The 25,124-nt window shown below is 45.8% G+C and overlaps 1 protein-coding gene across 1 annotated transcript in view; it reads right to left on the reverse strand.

The window, feature by feature from the left end:
- The window catches only part of MTMR7 (myotubularin related protein 7), a 70,335-nt gene that overhangs the window by 22,752 nt on the left and 22,459 nt on the right, over positions 1-25,124 (reverse strand). The window contains exons 2-6 of the mRNA XM_037128872.2: positions 24,877-24,999; positions 23,353-23,515; positions 16,452-16,609; positions 9,478-9,606; positions 5,888-6,022 (exon numbers count right to left, since the gene is read on the reverse strand). Coding sequence (XP_036984767.2) covers positions 5,888-6,022; positions 9,478-9,606; positions 16,452-16,609; positions 23,353-23,515; positions 24,877-24,999 — 708 coding nt within the window. The remainder of the gene's footprint in view (positions 1-5,887; positions 6,023-9,477; positions 9,607-16,451; positions 16,610-23,352; positions 23,516-24,876; positions 25,000-25,124) is intronic.

Below are 25,124 nucleotides of genomic sequence, written 5' to 3' on the forward strand. Positions count from 1 at the left end.
GGATGGATGGGGAGAAAGGGAAGGGAATTCCAGTTCAAACAGTGGGGACGGGAGAAGGTGGGGGTCAAGTCGAAGGAGCAGGTGGGTAGCCCTGACCCAACCAGTGACAGTGGGCGGGAGGTAAAGGTATGGCAGCGGCAGCAAGGGAAGCCGCTGGGAAATATTCAGAGAGCTCCACGAACAGGCCTGCTCGGACGTTTAGACTTTTTATCGGTCGCCTTGGAGAGCTACTGACGGATTCTAGGGGAGTTAATGTCCATGAGACTGAAGACCCTCCGGGATGGGGTCAAGGATGCAAGCTGCCCCGGGAGCTTGTCAGCCTTGTTTACATCCTTGACCTGGCCCAGGCCAGGCGTTCCGTGAAGTTTTATTGACTGGCTAAGCCCCAAATAAATAGCTGAATAATGGAATGACGTGGAGAGGTGAACCGTCTAAAAATGTAAGAAATAGACTCGGGTTCTTCCCCTAACCCTAAACCAATCATACATATCAAAACCATAAACACTTAGTCAACAATCCTCTTGATATCGAGCTAAAGGTCAGCCTGGGCACTCTCTTAGTCTTGGAGTCTCAAATTTCAGCAGAGGACATTCTCTACCTGAGTAATAACAGGACCTGGTTTTATGTGGCTGGGAAATGAGACTGAAGTTGCCCTTGGCAGGAGGAGGAGGACCGGGCCACATCCTAGCACAGGGTGTCAGATGACGGTCCTTTTCCCTCCCTCCCTCCACAATGGCTAAAAGGATGAACCTTAAATTATAATGTAAGCGTGAAAGCATAAGATGATTTTATTTCTTGCAACTACTGTCCATACCCATGCTGGTCAAAAGCTTCCATTCCTGCCCCCTAAGGACACCTTAAGCAGAATGAATAGCTTTCGAATTTGACGCAGGTAGGAAATCCCGATCTGGTTCGATTTGAAATTCCTCTCCCACGTAGGCTGCAAAATTATCTTTCCCTCATTACAGGCTATTTGGACTGGTGAGGGGTCCCTCCTTTTTTTCTTCCTTCTAGGCTCTCTGTCCTGGAAAAGGGGGCGTAACAGAGGAGTGATGAGAGAAGAGGTAAGTCTGTCTTTACAAAGCTGGACAAGACTGCAATTCTCTCTCCATTGGCAGTGGCTGCGTTTCTGGTTAACACTGCCTGGCCGTCCCTGCCCTCCCTGGCATTAGAGTCCAAATGCCAAACCTCTGAGGGCTCTCGGGGGTAGGAGGTACACCACAGTTCAGTGACTTGGGGATCCACGCTGACTCGGGCCCCTTCCGGCCCCTTCAGCTTCCCTCCCCTGCATACAGCCCACAGTCACGTGTACTGTGGGTTGTACACAGTAAGCTTTCCCTGGGCAAGCCCTCCTGCGAGGGTTACCGGCAAAACGGCCCGTGCCCAACTTCCTTCCTCGGGGTCCACCTGACCCCAGGAAATCCTTCCACCCTTGTCCTGCCAACGACAAGGAGAGCTGAGTGTTTTGCTGATGTCTCTCTCCAATTCCTTCCCCTTGCTCACTGCTGTGGCGGCCATCAGCGACCATGCTGCACACCCCAATGGGATCCTAGCTTCTCCTCTTTGGGCACCCCAAGCTTTACAACAGATTCTCCTAGACGCCCCCTCACATGATCAGGGGATAAAAACCACCTCATTATTGATTCCAGAGAAACGAGAAACCTTCCCATGCAACGTCCTATTACACAACTGAAATATCGCTTAGACAGTGAAATGAGAAGCGATAACCACAGAGCTGTCTTTGAAGGGGCAAAGGCCACAGGCTATTAGCTGAGGCAGGAGCCCACCTTTCCTCACCCCTTCTCCTTACAGCTCCACACTCCCCCCCAAGGCGCTGGCGTCAGAACACAGCTCAGGGCCCCTGTTCTCTGGCCTTGGCCGGAGTTGGGATGAGCTTCTGTCTAGTTCTTTAGCTCTGAGTCTCCAGCTTCACTGGGTATGTGCTCAGAGCCTGACAGTGGACACAAGGCTTCCTGGGAGGATTCTGTCAATAGACAGCACCATGTTCAAACACAAGGAGCCCGGCTTTGACGTCAGCAGAGCCTGGATCGGAACCCGGGTTCTACCTTGAACGGTGTGACCTTGGGTGAATTATTAAACCCTCCTAAATCTACCCCTTTATCCACAAGAGCAACTCCTGATTTGCAAGAGCATGATACGAATTAAATGAGAAGGTGCCTGGCATTTTTACAATCTCAGCAGATCTCAGAACAAATTAATGATGAAGTCACAATCAAAGTTGAGATAAAACGATTCTCTCTCATTTTACAATTCACATCCATGGCATCAACACTGCTTCATATTTTCCTAATGCACCAAATCCTCCAGTGATATATTACCTCAAGGGTTGGCTTGGTTGAATGGATATTTGATACCTGTTCAGCCCCCCCTCCCCCGCCTTTGCCCACCCCTCCCCCAAGATTTTAATGTCAACAAGCAGTTCAGAAGGCTTTCATCTGAACAAGGCAGGAAGTCCCTGGAGTGAGCCTTGCTTAGAGGACAAGAATGGCCTCCGGTTGTCTCCTAACCCTTTCTCTTTTTAATAAAAATGGTGAGCAGACCTGGGCAGTATCCCCTTGGCCACTGCTCACCACCGGTCACAAATAGGGACTCAGTCTCCGGGCTACCGGGGAAGCCGAGCACACTCCGGAGCAAAGATCAGCAGGCAGGATCTTTCAACGTATGGCAGCTCTCGGCAAACAGTTTCCAGCTCACGTGAAGTGTGCCTGTGTGTTACGGGCAAACATGAAGCGAGGGCAGACTTGTACACGATACCAATTTCCTTTCATGGATTAGCACGCAACTTCTTATCGCTGAGAGTAAACACACTTAGTGCTAAATATACCCTTCCCATCTTATCCTTCGGATTAATTTATTTTAAATCTGGCCCAGGCCCGGCTCGACAGCTGCCGCATTTCCCAGAAGGTTTACATAAACATAGTACACACTTGCCTCGCCAGCCCTTAAATTAGTAGGCAAGTCTGTGTGCCTCGATTTAAATCCAGGAAAACAGGAGGAGGAGGGCATCCCAGCTCAGTGAAACCCCTGCCTTTCCTTCCTTTTCTCCCCTTATCTTGTCTTCAGTATAGGTGTCTAAGAAGCAGGCATCAGTGAGGTCTCTCAGAACAGCTGCACTTGACCTTCACAAAAAATACAATGAAGAGGAGGGAAAATGGTCAAGATGAGAGGGAAGCAGTGAGAGCACAACGAGCCAGAAAGAAAAGCACGCACTGAAGGAGAACAGAAAAATTCAGAGGCTCTGGACTCTCGGGGTGAAGACCTTCGAGGAGAGAACCCGCTTCATTCTGTCGGAAGCTCGTACCTACATGTCGTGCTTTGAGAGCCTGTCTGGAAAGGAGGAGCGCTTTCCATGCAACCTGCTGGAACGTGGTCTTTTTGTTTATTTTTTATTTTTTTAAAGATTTTATTCATTTATCTTTAGAGGGGAAGGGAAGGAGAGAGGGAGAGAAACATCAATATATGGTTGCGTCTCGTGCATCCTTTGCTGGGAACCGGCCTGCAACCCAGGTATGTGCCCTGACTGGGAATAGAACCGCGACCCTTTGGTTCACAGGCCTGCACTCAATCCACTGAGCTACACCAGCCAGGGCAACGCCTGTTTTATCCCCGATCATCCTCACGGCTCCACCCACACCTGCCCCACAGTCGCACTCCCACCGGAAGCAGAGGGAACTGTTCTGAGGCCCAGGGTATTTGTGACGCACCGATTTACACGAGGAAAACACCAAATTCAGAGATCCAGACCATGAATCACAACACTTGATGATATGAGACTCAAGGAAGCCATGAGAATCGCCAGGGCCAGGGTCTGAGTGTCTACACAGTAGACATGGTCCAGTTCTCATAATTTCTTGTATTGCCCACGAGTACAGACTCGGTCTGTAATTACCTATTCTTAACATCAGTGTATACTTTTAAATGGTGGGCTGTTGGTCATAATTCCTCTATCCGGTTCTAATATGCCTTACACCCTTATGTTCTTTCATAGCTTCATTGACATGTAATTCACACCACAGACAACTCATCCATTTAGGGTACAACTCAGTGGTGTCTGGCATATTCATGGAACTATGCGACCATCAGCAAGGTCTACTGTTAGAACATTTTAATCACCCCAGAGGAAGCACTCTACCCCTGAGCATCACCCTCAGTTTTGTCCTGTGCTCCTCTCAGCCCTGGACAACCACCAATCTGTCTTCTGTCACCCTAGATTTGTCTGTTCCGAATGCATCATAGAAATGGAATCACACACTATGTGTTCCCCGCGATGGCCTTCTTTCACTTGGGACAGCATTTTCAAGGCTCGTCCACTCCGTAGCTTGTTTCAGTACATCTTCCTTTTTCATGGCCACATAACATTCCATTGAATGGCTACACCACCTTCCACAAATCCATTCACGGTTGGCAAATGTTCGATCGATTCTGCTTTGGGGCCGTCGTTGATCACGATTGCACATTCCTGTACACGTTCCTGGGTGGGCGTAGATTTTCGTTTCTCTTGAGTCAGGAGTGGAATTGCTGAGTCACGGTAACTACATTTACCATTGAAGGCCTTGTGCTCTTTTAACCTTTTTATGACAACTTGTTCAAACTGCAGCTCATACAGTAAAGGTTTCTTCCAATCCCTCCTTCATCCCATGGGAAAAGCCACTATTCCAAGTTTGGTATGTATGCCCTCAATTTTTTAAATGCATAGTTTTTCTCATATAACTATTACATAGATGGGATTACATCACATGTGTTCGCACTCTTGTTGCTCAACAGCACACAGTGGACGCCACTCCACACCATCTGGGGAGATGCAGCTACATGGGTCTCTCTCTCACCGGTCACAGGTCCAGGTGTATTTTCATTGTGGGCAAGAAATCGCAACACCCAACATGTGGATTAAAGGCCATTTCGATCTGTATATTCATTCCACGTACTCGTATGTGACTTTCATTTCCACATGTTCACCGCAGATCCCTCTGAGGACTCCATTATCGATCGGCTTAAAAATCACAGGTCTAAGGAGTGATTATCTTGGGCCCAACGCTGACTGGGGTTAACACATAAAGCTGAGTGGGAGGTTAGTGTGGGTGGCTTTGGCTCACGCCTTGAGGACTAGATCTATTATTTCCTGTTTGTTGTTTTATTAAGTGATAACATTGAAATATGAATACCTGCATAATTATAAAATAATATTCTCAAACAAGAGACAAATGGAAAGGTCCCTGTCTCCCCAAATCCTCCTTTCTCTATGATATTTTAACAGGTTTTTATCCTTCTGAGTGTTTTTCTACTTCAATAGAAATTCTTACGTATCTGTAGCTTCGTCTTTGTTCCCTTTTTACAGAAACACAATAGTACACATACTATCTTGTGGCTTTTGCTAATCTACCATTATATTTTGTAAATCTTTCATAGATACAAGATCATTTGCAAGTTGAATTTGAAATTGCGTAGCCGAACGCAGGAGGTGGGCAGTGAATTTCCTATCGCCGGAGAAAAGGTCACTTTAGAAACACACCCAAAAGTAATGTGGTATATTCAGGAGAGTCGTCTCCAAAGTTAAATGGCACACACATGATGTTGTGCACTGTGTCCCCAGGTCGCTGAGCTAGGAGCTGGGGAACACCAGAAGCACCTGGAGCTCCGGTCACCCAGGCAACAGCCCCACCCCACGCCCACCCCCACCCCCTCGCCCCCAGCCTGCAAAGCAGCCAGGCGCTGCCCGTGCAAAGGGCCAGAGCCCCTCCACAGACGTAGCAACCTGAGCAACCTGAGCAACCTGAGCGCTGGTGGCAGTCCTAGCGCTCTCGCCCTCGCCCGGTCCAGACTCCTGACTTGAAGCTGCAATGGCCCGCGTCAGAACGGGGACACTTACTTTAGGCCGGGTGTCGACGACGTAAATGAAGTCACTCCCTGGGTTGGCTTTCCTGATGGCCTGGAGCATCTGCTCGTCTTCCAGGCACCGGGCACTGAAGCCGGACAGGGGCTGGCTGCTCCGGCAGATGGAGGCCTGCGGGGAGAGGCCGTGGCGACACAGTGGCGTCAGATGACTGCGCCACCGGACCCTGCGGGACCCGCTAGGCTGGACGCACAACCGGGGAGCCCCCTTGGTGCGTCTGTGCCCTCTACTCGGGCAGGCAGTGCAAAGGGTTTCTGTATAAGGAATCGGAATCTTTGGATGGGACACACATCAGGATATTTAAAGCCATTTAAATAACCTACTTTCCTTTCCACCAGTGTCCATTCATGTTCCTGCTGAGGGAAGAAACGTGAAATAAACAGTTCTGTCCCGAAAATGTATAGCATACTACTAAGGGCAAGGTGAGTACAAAGCATTTTTAAGTGCTTTCCATCATTTTTCACTAGGCCATCCATTTGCAAACGTCACAAATACCCCAAACCAGTCCTGACTCTAAGTGAGGGACTTCTCATTGGCGCTGAGGGGTGGCAGGCACAGCCTCGGCGACCGGAGGGTGTGAGAAGCAGGGGCTCCTCCGACTCCACCCGCTGCCTGCTCTTCTCTATTCTGCAATTCGACAAGTACCTGGTGTGGTCAGACAATAAACTCAGTACCATAAACGTTTGCCCTGGTTATCAATAGGCAAGTACGGATACAACCTCACAGCTAAAAACATATATACTTTGGGGCAAAGCACCTTTTATGGATTTAGATTTTATTTTAATGTTTAAATTGCACTCAAATCACCAAGTACAATCAATATAGGAAGGAGTCAAAGAGTCTACACTGAGCCCGTGAGTGCACGAGGGTGGAGGTGGTGACCACCGACTAGGAGCAGGAGGAAGACAGCTCGCTCGCTGGGGACGGGCTCAGCAGGGGAAGCTCTTGCTGAAATTTGGCAGAACCTGCTCAGGGCGCCTGCGCTGCGGGGCTCTCTCCAGGAAAAGGTATCCCAGCTCTGAGTCCAAGCACAGCTTAACTGTCCCTAAAGCTCGATCAGGGCACGTCAGGTAGGGTTTCAGTTTCTGCATACAGAGGCGAGCTTTGGCACTGTACATTGGAGAAGGTGGGGAAGCTGCTCACAGACTAGACCATCCCATCCCTCGGCTGTCTTGGTGCAGGACGAAGCAGCACAGAACGGCTGGACACGTAGCTGTAGCTGGGCAGCTGTCTGCGGGTGCCGGTACCACTCTGTAACAGGGAGGGGAGACAGCCGGGGTGGCTCCAGGAACTCCCAGCTGCAGCCAGGGGCCGGATGCAGGGGCGCAGGGCAGGGGTGGGTGAGAAGGAAGCGAAGCGCCAGCCAGCAGATTTGCTCCAGGCTTGTTTAATTCTTGGAATTGTTGGCAGCAAAAGCCCAACTGCCCATGTCAAGGGGAACGAGACCCGAAGGCCTGAACCTGGATGAGAGGACAGCCAGGTTGAGCCAGGAGAAAGGTGACCGGAGGGTAAGGACCAAAGCGGGTTGGGACACAAGAGGCAAGCTACGTCCCACGGATGGAAAGCAGGTCCCCGCACGTGGCTCCTCATCTCTAGGGGGGTCAGCATTGGGAGGGGGGCGTGTGTGCACATTACGTGTTTGCCTGGGTACCCAAGCCATTTAGCAATGCTTAGACACACATCTCTGCTTTACACCTCGTAAGAAGAGTTGAAACTTAAAAGTACCATCTGCCTTCAATGTGTGCAAGATAGGAATTCAACTGTTTTAAAGGCGAACAGATGGCTGCAGGAGATCATTTTCAGGCCTGGACATCAAATGAAGACTATCGAAGACTAGCACATGGGGGCTTCAGTGAAGTGATGAGGGTCTGAGGTGCGAGGCAAAGAAGCTGGGCTCTGGGGCGCACTGCCGAGCTTGGCTTCTCATCCCGTTCTGAGATGTAACGCACTCGCTCTTCGTGATCCTCACGGAGGAAAACAGGAAACCCTTTCTCAAGAATACCAAAACAGAAAAAAAAAAAAAACCCGAAGCAGGAGAGGCACTACGCTCACTCTAAATACCCAGCACATCCCTACCTCTTCCCAACAGAGGAACGAAGGGTGCCCCTCTCTTACTTCTTTATCAGTAGATGCTACGAGAAGGGGGATGCCTTGGGCACCCTAATTTCAAGTACAACATCACGAAATTCCTTATTCATTCCATCCGCTGTTTGTTTGTGTGTTTAAGGAGATTGACACCTTCTTTTGCCTTTCACCATTGCTCCTGGTCTGGGTAGGATGACATATAGTTGGAGTCAAATAATACACACATTAATAAAATGCTTGTCTCCTTTAGAGCCCATTTCAGAGCCGTGAGAATAACTAAAAATAAGACAATTTATAGCCTTTCCAGCAACAGCACTTACAAGGCTGAAGTGAATATTTGCCTTTAGAGAGCAGCGCAGAAGGGTGCCACGGCCTCTGGCAGAGCTGGAGGCCACTGGGAAGCCCCTTTTTAGAATCTGACACAGACCCGCCCCTGCTCCTGGCTCACAGGTGCGTGCATGCCATGCACACTCCCATGCCTGCCGCACACACTCATGTGCCTGCTGCAACTATGCACAGCCTTACTTTTGAATCCAGAGCTGCATTGTCTAGCTGGAGAACCAAACTTCTGCATCTGGCTGAAGTCAAATAGCTTCTGAAGTGGGTGGCAAAAACCATTCTTGTCTTCCCAAATTTGTTTTCTCCTCCTCCACAGAAATGGAACCCCAGTTTTTAGCTGTTCACACGGTTACCCATAAAACCGTATTTTCTCACCTGTCCTGGGCAGTTCTGACCAATAGACGAGAGCAGAAGTGTCACATGACAGTTCCAGAAACCGTGCCCTAGAAGCTGTGAGTGCACCCTGTGGAAGTGACAGCTGGGACTAAACTTGGCTCTTACGCCACAGGAGGAGGGTCAAACCCCAAGGTGGCAGACGAGACAGGGGCCAGGGGCTTGGGTCCCTGACAGGTGAGTGGTGGAGAACTCGGACGCCAGGCCCAGACTGCCCGCACCTTTGGAGTTTTACGTGCGAAAGAATAAAGTTCTATCCTGTTTCGGCCACTGTTCCTTAGTTAGGGGCAGACAAACCTAGTTCTAGCATTTATAAACAATATTAAGAACATAAAGCCACTCTCCCAAAATGAAGATTTCTTATGTGGAGGATACTCCAAAAATGTGCCATTTAAAAAAAAAGAAGAAGAAGATGCCATGGATGAGGTGGGGTGGCTTTTCAAAACTAGGCGTTGCAAAGGACCTGTTTGAACCAGCATAGTGCCTCCCCGGCACTCACTTGGGTGATGAAGTTTAGGCAGCTTCCCACTCTGTCCCATCACTTTATTGTCAGGTCAACGTGGAAAGTCAACTTTGCCGTGAGCGAAGGTTCAAGCGAGGCTGGGTTGTTTCATACCACGCATAGCAATATCCGCATGCCTCTAAGGAGAACTCACACACACGCACACTGCAGAAGGCCGCTAGGAATGTCTGCTGGCGATAACACCGGACAAGCAACGCCCAGAACAAAAGCATGCCTCGTGCCTTACGTGGTTATCTTTGTAGTAGTAGGAGAGGGCAGGAAACCGCCGTCTGCTCCGGAATTTGGAACTCCCCACTATGATGTGTGCCGTGGCCGGTCTGGGAACGTACAGCTCGGTGGGGTATGAATCGCAAACCTGTCGCAGAAAATACAAGGGTGGGGGGGGGGTAGGCAAGTCAGTAAGGCTTTGGGAACGGCCCCCAGAAGTTTTGCTCATCAGACTTCCAGGCTGTGTGTTTACGTTTTCTTAACCGAGTTACAAGGAGGCTATTCTGAGGAGACCCACAGCCACTTCGAAGGAATGAAGGGCTGCTGATTCCCTGAAATCAGAGTGGAGGGACAGACCCACTGCAGCATCCTGCCTTCTGCACTGTCCCTTCCAAAGGCTCTTCATGGGAGGCAAGACAGTGACAAACGAGTTCTTTCATCAAAAAGCGACAACCTGCAGTTCCGCATCCTGGCAGCTGGGAAAACTTTGGCGGCCTGTTTGGGATGAAAGACAGCCTGACTCTGGAAGACAGCTCGCTAAATGCAAGCACCAGCAGTGAAGTCCCCAGGTCGCCCTTCTGTCCCCCGCATGCACAAAGTGCAGGGGGCGCCTCTGAGCCCCCCAGATACTCCTTCCCTCAACCTTTCCAAATCTCATCCAATCTGCAAGGTCCAACCCCATTCCTCCTCCCCCAGAAACCCTCCCCTCTGAGCTTCCAGCTCTTGTGACATCCTGGCTCTGACTTCCTATCACACAGTAGAACAGCTTTATTTTTGTGTCTTATGTGTCCATTTTACAAGTGGTAAAAAATGATTTGCTCTCTCCCTGAAGCCCTGACAGTGACTCCCAAAGTGGCAACTGGCACCTTCAAATGATCTGGCAGTTTAGTTGGATGTCAGCCATTCAGAATCTGGCCCTGACGTGCCAACTTCATGACCTGCAAGAAGTCACACTGCACTGAGCGTTTTGGTTTGCTGATCTCTAAAACTGACAAGGAACAGAAATATTATCCCACAGAGTTGGTGTAAGGGCCAAATCAGGTAACACCCATGACCAAGGACCCCATAAACCTTTAGGTCTGATGGAAGTGTTAGCCGGGGCAGCAGCAACGGCAGCTGAATTGCCGCCGGCACAGTTTTTGCTCTGATGTCAGGCAGTCAACCTTTCTGCAGTGTGATGATGGCTTAGGGGGCCGGTCCCTGGGCTTCGCCAAAGCAACTGGATATTTCCTGGAAGTCAAGCATCTTCTTGGGTGTTTCAAGAGGAGTCCTGAGCAAGTATAGCAAGGGGGGGGGGGGTAAATGCTTTATCTGCATGTCCTTAGGCCTCGTCACTTGCCCTGTCCCTATTTCCAATCTGGAAAGGTGGGACTAAAGGGAGTAAAACTCCCCCCTCCCACCCTCTAATGCCAAGTGAGACCCTCGCCCGCAGAGCTCGCACCTTGGTCGAGGTGCTGCCTGCCTTGCCTGCCTGCGCTGTCATCGTCACCGGATTGGCAAAGAACATGAAGCAGGACAAGATAACGGGGCCTGGAGTGTTACTTCTGCATTTTGTCAGAGACATTTTAGGGAAGACGACCAGACTTTAACATGGGCCCTGGCACTGAGACTGTGGAGGAAAATCCCCTTCCCGGGACCAACGGCCCAGCCCGCTCGGACCCAGAGAGCTTTTACTGGAACCCCGGCCGCAGGGCACCAGGCGCCCTTCCCCTCCCTCTGGTGTCAGACCCTCCCTGAGTCGGTCCCCAAGGACCTCACTACACAGACCACACCTGCTTGTCTGAGGTTCAGGAGACATGTAGTCATTCCATCAGACTAATAACATTTTCTTAAAATAACAGTTTTTAAAAGGAAATTGGTAGGTTTTCAGTAAGATGGGGATTACCTACTTTCTTCCTTATGACACGAAGGAATTGCAGTTATGATTAAGTGAACTAAAAATAAAAAAGTAATAGGAGAGATGTGGCAACATGCTTATTACATACAGCCTTTCTGAGTAGCTAGAGGTGAGCTGAGAACTCTGGAGCTTCTGCCAGGTCCTCTGATGGCTCCCCAAGGCCAGAAAGTGCTTAGCTGGGCCCAGGCCATAGCCCTGAGCAGTACCACTTCCGGGGTGGCACCAACAGACAAGGGAGACGCCCGGAGGCCACTCCCCTTCATACTCTCAGCCCCGCCCTACTTAGGGACCTGATCAGTGTCTATCCACTCAGGGTCTAATAATTCCTTGGCTCCCTCTCTCCACAGTGGGGAAAGGCAGACCTTTGTGGTCAGCAGGTGCAAGGACCAAGAGCACAACAGTCCAAGGCCAGACAACAGTGGTCAGCCTTGCACCAGCTTCATGGCCTCCGCTCCAGGAACACAACAATGCCAGTTCCAGGGACTTCTGCTTCCCCAGGGCCCTGGGTCTAGGGAAAAAGATTCCAAGGGCCAGAATTTGAATACATGGGACTTAGATAAGCATTTGCATGGGAAGCTCTAACTGAGGCTGAAACACCTTTGGAAAAAAGTCAGACTCACAGTGCCAACAAACTCGTGTTTCGAGATACAGCTTCCTAAACAAGCTGGAAAAAAGTAAATTCATCTTACTGTCATGAAAGTAGATAGCACTCGCCAGTGGAAATTAAAATAACAAGCTGGACAGCAGTGACTACTGTCATCATTTTGGCAACAAGCTCCCACAGTTATAGTCAAAATTCTGACCGTGCAGAATGAACAGCCCAGTACAATGTATGCCACCAACCTGTGAAATGACAATACAGCTCCCAAAATTTCGTCTGGTTTGGAAAATCACACACAAAAATTAGGAGGGAATAGAAGTACAGACGAGTAGAAATGCTTTTCTTTGGAATTTTTTTACACCGACTGCCTTAGCAATGGAAGTGCATTAAATTCAAAAGCTTCCTGCATATTTTTTATTAGTAACAAAGCAAGCTTCTTTGTCCTCGGCTCAATTAGTTAGCCTGCCTGGAATGTCCACATGTCTTGGTTGGCCTGGCCAAGATGCATCTTTTTGGGTAATTCTTTCACTCACTAAACAAGTTTTACTGAATATGAGCCAGGCATTATGTCAGGTGCTAGGACAGTAATAAACACAAAAGAGTTGTCCACCTCAAGGCCTCATCTTGCAGTAAGTGTATTTTCCATTGCATGGTAAGAACCATCTGAGATGCCATCCAAGGCATCTTGATGGCATCTCCATGTTTGCTGAGGACCAACCCCTCAACTGAACACTTTGAGCTAAAAGTTGGTTGTCAGGAGCTGCGACATATCTACTTAGATAACTTTCTTCTTCATCATTTAGGATGTAAAATTTATTTCAGGGAAGTTGGGATGCAATGAGAAGGTGAAGGAGAGTATGAGCAACATAAAAATGATTTATGTATAAATAAAATCAGACACAACATATAAAACATAGCTGTAGAGAACTAAAATAAACAAGATTTAAAAAAATTACTGGCTTGGATTACACTTTAAATTTTATTCCAAGGGAAATCGATTAAAATTTTAACCTAGCAATGAATGTCAGTTGTGTTATTTAAATAAAGACAATTTCAGGAGGTAGGGACAGAAGAAAATCCTACCTGAGATAGTTAGACTACCATTCACATGTCTTATAAATAGGGTTGCTAGTCATGACCATGGAGATGATGATGATGAAGAGAAAATGGCAGAACTGGTTCTGGAACCTGCCTTTGAACTCTACGTGTGGTGTCTTTTCCACCACGGACAATAGCTTCCTCTCCATCAGATGATTCCACCAGCTCCTCTTACCTCAAAGAATTCGTGAGAAGGAAGAAAGGACTCTCGTAAAGGAAGGAAGAAAAAAGTAAACACTGTCTCAACCACGAGGTTTAAAGCCAAAGTAATAACCTCCTGAATGAAGAATTAGTCAAAACTTTTTGAAAGAACCAACTTTTAAAACTATTTCTAAATTGGTAATAAAAAAGCGCACAACATCTTTTTCCCCATTTCAAGGACAGTTGTATAATCAGAAAATTCCCTGGGTTTTCACCTTTTCTGTTTCCACACAAATTGTGTATTGTTAGTTTGGGTGTGCTGTGCATTACTTTGGAAAAGAAATGCTAAGTAGCTTGTGTTTTGTCGTCTTTACTGTGTAGAGCTTCCGTGACTAAACATGAGTCATGTTTGTGGTTTAATTCCAGAAGAAGAAAATCTCATTTGAAAATAGGAAGAACCTGTGTTCCCAAGCAAATATTATTCCATAAAATTTTCTTCCTTGCCCAAGGGTGTGTCATATTAAAAAAAATAAGGACATTCTATTCCTATTTTCTTGGCTAACCTTGGGTTTTCCTTTCTTTCATTGTAAGACTAAAAATTCACTGCAGAGTTTGGCTTTAGTGTGAGAACCAACTATCTGGTTACATTAACCAGAGACTTTACACTGACTGAGACAAAAATGCCCCAAATGTCTACTTACGGTGTGAGGTTATGGTTGTTAGATTTTACTATAGTTATGAACAAAATTCAGTATCATGGAAGCATCCACTGTATCCTAACTAATCTATAAGTTCAAGATACTCAGAGTAATGTAGAAGGACATGACCAGTAAGATTTATTACAAAGCTGTAACACCCATAATTAATGAAAATGTAATTGTTAAAATTTTACAGTGTCAATTTGTATTGTTAGCAAAAATATCATGCATTTAAAAAAACAATATACTAAAACATGAACAAAATAGAAAAGATAGACAGCTCAAAACTCCTGACCATCGGCCCTGACCAGCATGGCTCAGTGCGTTGGCTATTGTCCTGTAGGAAGGTCACCAGGCACTGGCCTGGGTTGCAGTCCAGGTCCCTGGTTGGGGGCGAGCAAGAGGCAACTGATCAATGTTTCTCTCACACATTGATGTTTATCCCCCTCTACTTCTCCCTCCCTACCCCTCTCTCTAAAGATACATAAAATCTGTAAAAAAAAAAAAAAAACAAACCAACTTCTGAAGATCAAAAATGCCCTAGGAACAAGACAGAAATATCTTGTCAGAAGAGATACTTGCAACACCCGTACATGGTAACAGGCTATTATCTAGAATTTATAAGGACCTTCCACAAATCAATAAGAAAAACACACCCTTGTAGAAAAAAGGGATAAAAATGTGACTAGGCTGATCACAGGAGAGTCAACGTGAATAGCCAAGAACCACAAGTTCAGCCAGGCTAGTAATGAAGGGATACAAGTTAAGCCACCCTGAGATCCATCTCACAGGAAACAGATTGGCATGCTCTGAAATTTGACTGCATGGTGAGTTAATAAACTCACCAGGTTATAAAAAATGAGTCCCCTAAATGCCCAATAATTGGGAATACTTAACTACACTATGGAATATTTATTTCCTAAAATGTTATATGGTCTTTTAACTGACTGATAGGCATACTGTGTAGCCATGTAGAAAACCCTTATGGTTGGGTGAAGGAAATAATCAAGATACAAAATATGTGACTGGAAATGGTCGATCAATGAGAGATAAGATATAAATGATCAATCAGCACATAGAAGGCTACAAATCAAAGAAATCCAAACATTCATATTAAAACTAAATGAGAAATCGCTTGTCTCACTATCAAGCTGTCAAGCATTCTTGTACACAGCCGCTGAGAGTTCACGTAGCCTGCTACACCCTTTCCACAGTCCTTTTGGCAATATGCCCCAAAACGTGCTTAAACCTTTTGACCTAGAAATTGTACCTGTAGGAAGCTCTCTTTTAAAATGGCAAAGGTATAGTTATCAGAATGCTCTTACTATGTTATTTAAAATAAGAATAAATAATAATAATCTAAAATCTAAAGATTGCACACAGGTACACTGATTAGTCATATGATATAATATTATACAATGTTTTGAACAGTATAAAATATATTAATGGCAGAATAATACAGTCTATAATATGGCTCCATTTTTGTTATATTTAAATATATATATATTTAAATGGTTTCCTCCCTCTATGTCTTCTAATTTTATTTTATTTTTTTTTAAGATTTTTATTTATCTTGAGAGGGGAAGGGAAAGAGAGAGGGAGAGAAATATCAATGTATGGTTGCCTCTCATGTGTCCCCTGCTGGGAACTGGCCTGCAACCCAGGCATGTGCCCTCACTGGGAATCAAACCACAATACTTTGGTTTGCGGGCCCATGCTCAATCCACTGAAGCTACACCAGCCAGGGCTATGTCTTCTAATTTTAAACAATGAAATACATTACTTCAATAAAAATTTATTAAATAATGCAGATGAGAAAAACATTTGAAGGAACAGTTTAAAACTTAATAGAAGATTGTTAAAGCAATGGGATGGTGGGAGTGTTTTCCTTTTCCTCTTATTTTTTTTTGCAAATTCTCTGCAATGTTCTTACATTACTTTTATCACGCAACGTATTTCTGAAGTGCATAGGGAAACCAACACTGATTTGCAAGCCCCTCATCAGAGAGAATGTGGGGTCAATCCTGCCGCTCCCACTTCCCTTCCTCTCCGTATTCCTTTCTGCAAGGCTGGACATATTTCTCCACATTTCTCTAGGGAAGCCTCTCCAGGACCTTGTGTACCAATCAAGAGCTCAGGCACTACAGAGCAGAGCTGGTGCCAAACTGCCATCAGTGTCTCTGCGACTTCCCCACTAACCACTCGCAGGGCTATAAAAAGACTCGGTGGGAGAACAGGGTCTGGCCAGCTCTCCCACCAAAATCTTGGCCATGAGGTCTGCCCTGGGCCTGTCTGCATTTCCATTTCCTCATCCGTTAGAGGGAGAGTGTGCAGGGGACAGTCTCCTAGGTTCCCCTGTTCAAACTTTCTGATTCTAGGAGCCAGTAGGAACTACAGCCAGCAATAACCAAGAAGGACTTAGGAATCCACTTATCTGTATTTATACGGAGCTATGAGAACTAGAGGAGGCCAAGCAGGAGTCAGGCTAAGCTAAGTGAAATCATGATTGCACTGGGATTAACGACCCGGCTTTCTCAAAGTGAAATGCCTCCACTTACTCTGTAGTCTCTGTTCACATCACTGAGCTGCCAATAATCATTAGGGAGGCCCATGCGCTTGTACTCTTCCCCAAGGTCGATCAGCATCCAGCCTTGCTCTCTTTCTTCTTTATCCAGCTTGGGGTTGAATGAAAAGCAGTATAACTCTTCGTATTTAACTGCAAGAAAAGAGAGAATAAAGCCTAATCAAGCTCGGCCAAAGCCAGAGCCAAATCTCTTCAAAGCACCTCTCTCTGGGCTGGAGTACAGGGAGAGGCCAGCCCAGCTCCTTGCCCCTAGGAACCCAGGTGCACCCCATCTCTGTGGGCAGGGCCACCCACCTCCTCCCAGTTGTGACAGGAAGACCTGGGACAACTAGACTCAACTTTGCAAGAGTTTCTTTCATTTTAGAAACAAGGTCTCCTCCATCTTGTGCTTTTTTTAAAAGTTGCTTTTGAAAGCAAATATATTTCCCAGACCACACAAAATATACAGCATAAATATGAATGAAGAAGGCTTGCATTCATCAGACATCAGGTTTATGACTCCTGAGCGTGGGTTTGCTCGGGCCCTGGGGAGGGGGCGGTTACCCAGGCCAGGGCCACATTTCGATGCTCACAGTATTAAAAAAAAAAGTTGAAAAAAACTCTGAAATATATTTATATGTTTGCACTGAAAACATTTGAACTTTTTACGACCACATAAATGTCACAGTTGTGCTGCTCATACAATATTTATGGGAGTCATAAAAAGAAACCCTAATCCCTAATGCGTGGCACCCTGGTCAAGAGGGGGAAGTTGAAGGATAGAGAGCGAAATTCTTCTTTCAGTTCTGCCAGGATATCTTCGCCTTTTATGCCCATGAGGCCAGATGCAGAACCCCTCCCCTTGCCACTAAGATCTGGGATTTAGTTTCCTGGCCCATGGTTTTCTTCGTTGTGGGCAGCATCTAGTCCAGGTCTGACTTTCCAACGGAAATATAAGTAAGCATGCCTGCCATTTACAATGTCCTTGTAGCCACAGTAAAAAGCTAATAAGAAACAATGAAATTAATTTTACTAATTTATTTAATTCCATACATCCAAAATATTATTTCAACATGTACATAATATAAAACTTACTGATACTTTGTATGTTTTCTTTTGTGTTGTCTTTGAAGTTCCACATGTCTTTCGCTCTTACCAGCTCATCTTAGTTCACGCTCGCGGCACTTCACGCTCCAACAGCTGCCGACAGCCAGTGGCTACCCTACTGGGCAGTATATGTCTAAGCCCTTCTGGTGATTGTGAATTATGACTGATAGCTCACCAAACCCTTGTTTCAGCCTAGATTTGTGCTAATTCGATGTATGAACCCATCCGGTAGGCATCATGATGGGCCTCGCTTGATAGGCAGAAATCTGAGGCACGGGGTGGTTGAGGAACATTTCAGAGTCACGCAGCAAGTCACTGGGGAGTGTGGATTTAAATGAGGTGATCTAACTGTTCAGTACAATCCCTGATGCCTCACACACTGCTCCTCCAAGGCGGAGCCTTCTCTCACCTGCCCAGATGGACCACTTTCGTATCTTTGATCTCCCCATGCTATGTCCTGACTCCCCGTTTTTCTCTAATAGATTTCTTCCTTCTCTCAGTTTTCTTGGGTCCCACATTTATTCCTCGATCTGCTGAAGCATCAGTATGGACAATGTAATGCTCCTGAAGGCCCTGTACCTGGAGACCCTGTGGAGAAGCTCACAGGCAGCCCCAGACCAAAGCTCCATTTCAAGTGCAATGTGATGGCTACCGAGACAACTCATTGACAGGGAAGGAGGGGACAAGGATCACATCTGCAGTCCCGAACTTCTTCATCAGACACACACTTTTTTTGTAGAAATGAAGTTCAAAGCTAAGGTGTACCAGTGAGATAAGCTATGTTCTATTTCAGTCTCTCTTGATACCATATTTCTAAACTTCAAAATTTGGAATACCAGTGATTTCAGCAAAAGAGAACATGCACACATATAGGCACGTGCACACACAAACACCAAGCAGACACCTTCGGTAAAAAGCACTCCTTGTACTCTCAGCTAGTAGGCTGACCGCGTGCGAGACTGAGATGCTGTTCTGGGAACAGCTGCCTTCACACCGACACATCTTCTCCAGCTCTATGTACCATTTTCATGAGTCAGGCTTCCGACAGCATCCTGTTCACTGCAAATGCAGTTTGTCTAAGATGCCAAAAGAATCTCTTGAGAAAGCCTCAGTTCCCCGAGTGAGAGAAGAGCTCATGAATACAGAGTAATAATGGAAGTTAAGTTCCCTTGGTTAAATATTTACAAACAGGTTTAAGGGTAGAAGAAGAAATACAACCTGGCTACTGAGAGTTTTCTGTGCACGGGCTCATGCTGGTGGTCATTGCAAAGAGGCAAGGAGACTGGACATAAATTAAAGCAAGAATAATTTGTAACAGGCATAAAGGAGGTCACTCTTGAAGTGGGAGACATTAGAAGGGACTTCCACTGGAATTGTGAAATTTTTGCTCTCAGCTGTTTTTAAGGAAAGGGGCGATTTACCATACCTCCAGCCCACTGGAGTAAAATTAAGTAAAATTTAAGTAAATTTTAAGTAAATTTACTTTAAGTAAAATTCTACATGAGGGCGGAGAAACTGACACTCTTGTCAGCCAACTACAGTCTTGTTGATGTGGACAAGCTTCCTCCTGAGAGGCCGGCTCAGCAGAAGGCTTCAGCTGAGGATCAGAGCAATTAAAATACCATTAACACAGTCACAAATTTTACTGAATATTTTCTTTTTACAATACTCTGTTCCCTTCCCCTCATTCTCCTGCAAAATACCTAGCAGAATGCTTGGTCAGTGGTGGGAAAGTAAGTTAAAAACAAGAGTAGGGCTAGAGAAATCTCTGGTCTTTACAGAATCTGAACTTTGACAGAATTTAAGGAAGGTCAAATTCCTGATTTGTCACCCACTCTCAAAACAGACGTGTTAAATACTCTACCGGATTTTCATGTCACCAAGTCTGGGTCATCACACCCAACATCAATCACGTTAGCTGTCAGTGACCACAGGTCTCATGACGAGGTGCACTAACAGCCACAACCCCAGAGCCTGGCCACGCCCCCAGGGCCTGGCCACGCCCCCGGGGCCAGGCCACACCCCCAGGCTTAATTACTAGGAGGACAGGGAAGATCCTCCAAGGAAAAGCAAAAAACACTCAACATGCTTTAGGCTGGAGAAGTAAACGGAATGCACACCTCTAACTAAATTTTGTTTTCAGAAAAAGTGAAGTGTAAGTTATTCCAGTATTTACTTTATTAACCTACTTAGTAGATCATATCATTGTTAAACAAAGACAGGCTGGAAGGTTTGGCTCTTCAGGAAAAAAAAATGACAATTTCTGAAACGCCACGTTCAATTCAGAATGAATGGCACTTTGGCTATGTTTCTAGAAAAGCCAAATCAGTGTTCACAGGACCAGGTAGACCCCAGGAGCCGGACCCCAGCACGTCGTGCTGACTGGTGGTGTTGTACCCGCATGGTCCTTCCTCACTAACACAGGGAAGCCTGCGTCTCTGTGACGTCACTGCCAGTGGTTCTCAGGGAACCCCGCCTCCAGCCACCTGGAGAAGATGCAGCCATCGAGGAGAAACTCCTTCAACTTTTACTCCTTCGCCAGGAAACTCTTTCATCTTGGAAGTACCAAGCCCACACATGGCCGTGTCTGTGCACCCAACCTTTGCTTCTTCCCTCCCCAGAGAAGGTGTTCATGGCACAAAGAGAGAGCTGGGGGTAAAACGAAGCACTCGGGAGGAAAGGAAAACAACCAAACAAGTTTGCTTCCCAGGTACCCAGCTAAAGGGGATGAGAACAATATTTGGGGGGTACATTTCCTCTTACTATGGACTACCTAAGAGGGGAAAAGTGATTTAATATTAAAATCAAAAGTACTTTAAAAATTAAAAAAACTTGTAACAACCAGTATAAATATTAAATAAAACAATTATATTATAGGTGGTTTCCCTTACACAATTTTTTTAAAACATGGGAAGGAAAAACAAACGGGAATGAGCATCAGGGGAATGGAAAGGGTGGGTGAGGGAAGGGAGAAGTCATGAGAAGGACGCAGAAATGCGGGTATTTCAGAACCAAAGGAAGCCTTGAAAGCTAAATTGCTCTAAATGGCCTGCTTAATGCGGGCAACTTAAAATAAATGAGCTTGAAAACCATTTAAAAGGAGGGGGGAGAAGATAACACAGCTATTATTGGATTTCGCATACTTAAAATAAAGCTAGTGAGACCATTCCTGCTTATTTTCCAACAAACAAGTGTTGAAATGCAACCTCAGGGTGGGGGAAGCTAACATGGAGGGAAGAGTTAGTGGACTTAGAGGTTAGTATCATCAGTAAAAAGGATGTTACCACAGTAAAAACTGCTTCGGCTGCAATAACTACTTAAATACAGTAAAAATTACATACAGCAAATGATATTATATTAATTCTGAGAGTTTAAAAATAATGAGCCCTGGCTGGTGTAGCTCAGTGGATTGACTGCAGACCTGTGAACCAGAGTATTGCGGTTTGATTCCCAGTCAGGGCACATGCCTGGGTTGCAGGCCAAGTCCCCAGTAGGGGACGCACAAGAGGCAACGATACATTGATATTTCTCTCCCTCTCTCCTTCCCTTCTCCTCTAAAGATAAATAAAAATAAACTCTTTTAAAAAATCATAATGAATAGCAGAGGAATTGGGGACTAAGGTAAACTGAAAAACAGCTTAGTAAAAATGGGAAAATAAAAGACATAGTTTAAATGTCAAAAGGTTCACAGACATGGCAGAAGGAATCATAATTGATACAAAAATTAACTGCAGGAAGCAAATTGGAGGAGAAAAAAAAGAACATGGGGAAAACGGAAGCCCTCAAAGCAATAGGGGTCTTTTAATCCAATGCATTTCCTAATTAGTACTTTGAGTCTATGGGATTAACTTATTTCCTCATTTAGGCCATACCATTATTTTACCGTAAGTTATTTCTTTACTGAGAATTAAGGAGCATCCCAAATTGGGCTACATTATTTTTTTACTGGGATCTTTATAGTTCATGACCAAACTCTGACCAATCTTAATTCATATACAAGGCAAACCAATCAAATCTTGCCAACTTTTTTAGTCATTTGATTCTACCCTTCTCCCAGAAATCCCACTTCAGGGAAGAGAGAATTGTGAGACCATTGAAAAGATCTGCTTCGTAAGCCTTGACTTAAATGGATTCTTGAATGGTTTTGCTTTTGTAATTTAAAGAAACCGTCATCTTCTACAGGCCCTTGGGGTTCGCTGCGTCATAATGAGACTGAGAAAGTGTATGATTTGTGTTGGTGACTAAGCAGAGAGCCACAGTGTGTACCACTAGAATTCAAAGTCTAACACACACACACACACACACACACACACACACACACACACAGAGCCGTCTTTGATCTCCAGCTACCTCTAACACCTGACTCCCAAAATTTTATCTTTAAGAAAAAGTGTGTATTTTCAAAACCAGGGGAAGACTGATTTTCCTCCCTGGGGACCCCTCGCAATGGCAGTCCTGGCGCTCACTGTTAGCAGGCGCCAGAGCCCTCACTGGCTGTGTGATCTCCGAGCCACTCAGCCCTTTCCCAGGTCCCCAGGCTGTTCCTAAACCCCATTAATCCGGTCAGAGCACACGCATCATCCAGAGAGCGTCCCTTAATCAGTGACACAGAAACTGCTGGCCCACAATTGTCCCCGCGTTCTCGGCTGCATGCAACCTAACGTGCATCTTCCCAGACCTCTGTTCCAATTATAGTGCTGTCTGTGAAGAGTTCAGCCGCTTTTCTGGCTAACTCTGCCGTTCTCTTCAACACAGTAAGACAAAAAAGCTTCAACCAGCTGCCTTCGAAGAGGAGCAAATAAAGTCAACATCGTCAGACTCCAACAGCTCCCTGGCATCATTTTCATGACCTAACTTTAGCACTTGGCTGTTCACAGATGAGATGGCCAAAGCATAAGAAACCGAGGACTCAACCCAACGCCTTGAAGAATTTATGATCAAACTGTCCTGAATCACAAAGCATTTAGCAAAAGCAACCTCATGCTCATTCATATCCTACTTCCTTACTAATGACTTCTGGGGAACACTACCATGAACATGACTTTTATATAAGTGACCTCTTTTCACTGTATTCCCCCAAGAAACTTAAAGGTGTATTTCTTTTAAGCAAAAGAGCTCCGCAGTTCACACAAGCCATGCGGGGAGACAAGGAAGGCTTCTGTAGAAGGGCGCAGTGGGCTAGAAATCTGAGGACCCAGGACAGTAACTGAGCGCCATGCTCCTCAAGTCCACCACACCTTCCTCCCAGGACACCCCAGGAGGTGCTGTTCAGGTGACCCAGCAGCTCCATACTTTGACTAGTCATTAATATGAACAAAGGTCTAGTTACACCAACCCTGGGAAACATCAATTACAAATCCAAAAGCAACAGAAACCAAACCTTGGAAGCCCCCGGATGGGGAAGACTGTATTAGAATCATTGGATATCAACGTTTTCCATATGGAATAATGTATCACTTTGGTCTTAGACCTCCATTAAGGTCACTTGATTATCACAGGATCAGAAAGGCATGATTTTAAAATGATTTCATCCTGAAGGGGAAACAAACATACTTCTCACCCCGCCCAGAGATAAAAAAAAAATACTAAAAATAATGGAAGTGGTTCATGAGAGACAGCTCAGGGAGAGGAATGCTGTTATTCAGGTTTCTTGGCCTCATCTGGGGCCTGGGAGAGCATCTGATTCCATAACACTATATGATTCTCAAGCACGACAGAAACTTCTCGAATGTGCTTCGTGGATTGCTTAGGAGAAGGTCCATGTAAGATGCCGGGCTCCTCTGCCTTACCTGGCCTTGCAAGGCGGAGCAGAGAAATGTACACGTCGTGGCAATCCCTCTCCTGCGGTATGATGAGCTGTAAGAGCTGAAAGTTCTTGCAACGAATAAGCAGATGGCATCCCGTAGCTGTTGTGGCCTGCTTCTCAATGGTGGAAATCTGGCTGTGCAGAATCTACAACCAAAGGTTAAGGTGAATAAGCTCAGCACAAATACCTGATGGATATGACAGGGAGTGACTCAGAGCTCTGAGCCACACAGAGGAATGGGCAACACTCCCCCCCGTCCGAATAGCTCCTCACCTGCGCTCAGATAACAAGACCTGAGATGTTTTGGGAAACAACCAACTGACTAATTTTGTCATTTTACTTTTCTTTTTTTTCAAAGATTTTATTTTTATTTTATTTTTTAGAAAGAGGTGAAGGGAGGGAGAAAGAGAGGGAGAAAAACATCAACGTGGTTGCCTCTCGAGTGCCCCCTACTGGGGACCTGGCCTACAACCCAGGCATGTGCCCTGACTGGAAATTGAACCAGCGACTCTTTGTTTTGCAGGCCAGCATTCAAACCACTAAGCCGAACCAGCCAGGGTCCATTCTACTTTTCAATGCCCAGCTTTCTGATATCTAAGCTCCTTATCTGAAGCCAACTATTCAGTGTACCATTTTGTACAAGTCCAGGTAAGGGAACATTTTGGTTGTCCAACGTTGATTGCGGTTCATGGCTAAAATTAAACAAGGTCATGAGAAGTTAGTAAAATAAACCTTGCAATCAACAAAAGTTGGAGATGACTCTGCTGGGAGGGGCCCCCATGCTCCTGAATTCCTCATGGAATGCTCAAGTTCAACAGCTTGTTTTCTAAGCTGTTGGGGGTCAGGCCGGCTGCAGAGGAGATTTATTTTGAAGGAAATCATGCTGAAGAGTATCTTTGTTATTTCAGGAGGGTCTCTGCTTAGTCCTCAGTGACAGCGTTTCATTCTTTAAATTCCTCTCCAGTAAGTAGGACCTGCCACCTTCTTCTGAAAATGTGGCAATGTCTATGGGATACAGAAAGGGCTGGATCTACACTTCAGGGATTCTGGCACTGCTCATTACATCACGGTGAGTTGGCTATATAAAATAAGAAATACCCAGTGGTCTCATCATTAAGAAGCAGAAATACCCGTTGATAGGACTCTTCCCTAGCTCTCCTTTACATCTTTTTTTAAAGTTCAGAACAGTGGAGATAACAGGATGAAATGACTATCTCTGGCATACTGACATTTTCGAGTCTCTACTCAAAAGCTGTGACAAGAACCACTTGTATCTCTGGCTCTTCCTAGGGTCTATCTTTGATGATGGCCACATAATCAGCGTTTAAGATGAGTAAGGAGATGTAGATCTGACTCTGTGCAGAAAAGGGCAAAGATCACATTCCCAAAACAGTTCTCTGAACACCCAAACACCCAAAGCCCACCCACCTCACCCTGGGGACGAGCCAAACAGTGGAGAATCTCACGTCACTTCAAACAATGTGAAGTCAAAAGGAGGAATGCGTACCCACGTCTCTTTTCTTGTGTCGGGTGCATTTTCCACGAAGATGACGTGAGTAGCCGTCAAATACAAAGTACCGAGGGCTGCTTTTTTAGAAGATATTCGATCTACCAAGCGGACATTTTCGACCTGGGAAAACGAATTGGACACAGCTACAGTTAAAGCACAAGAGCTAGTAATAAAAATAAACCACGGGTAGGCAACCCTCTACTTTATCCAAAAATACAATTTTGAAAATTCTACTAATAAGAAAA

The sequence above is a fragment of the Artibeus jamaicensis genome, unplaced genomic scaffold, assembly GCF_021234435.1.
Source record: "Artibeus jamaicensis isolate MK-2021 breed Jamaican fruit bat unplaced genomic scaffold, CSHL_Jam_final scaffold_833, whole genome shotgun sequence".
NCBI classification, from domain to species: Eukaryota; Metazoa; Chordata; class Mammalia; order Chiroptera; family Phyllostomidae; genus Artibeus; species Artibeus jamaicensis.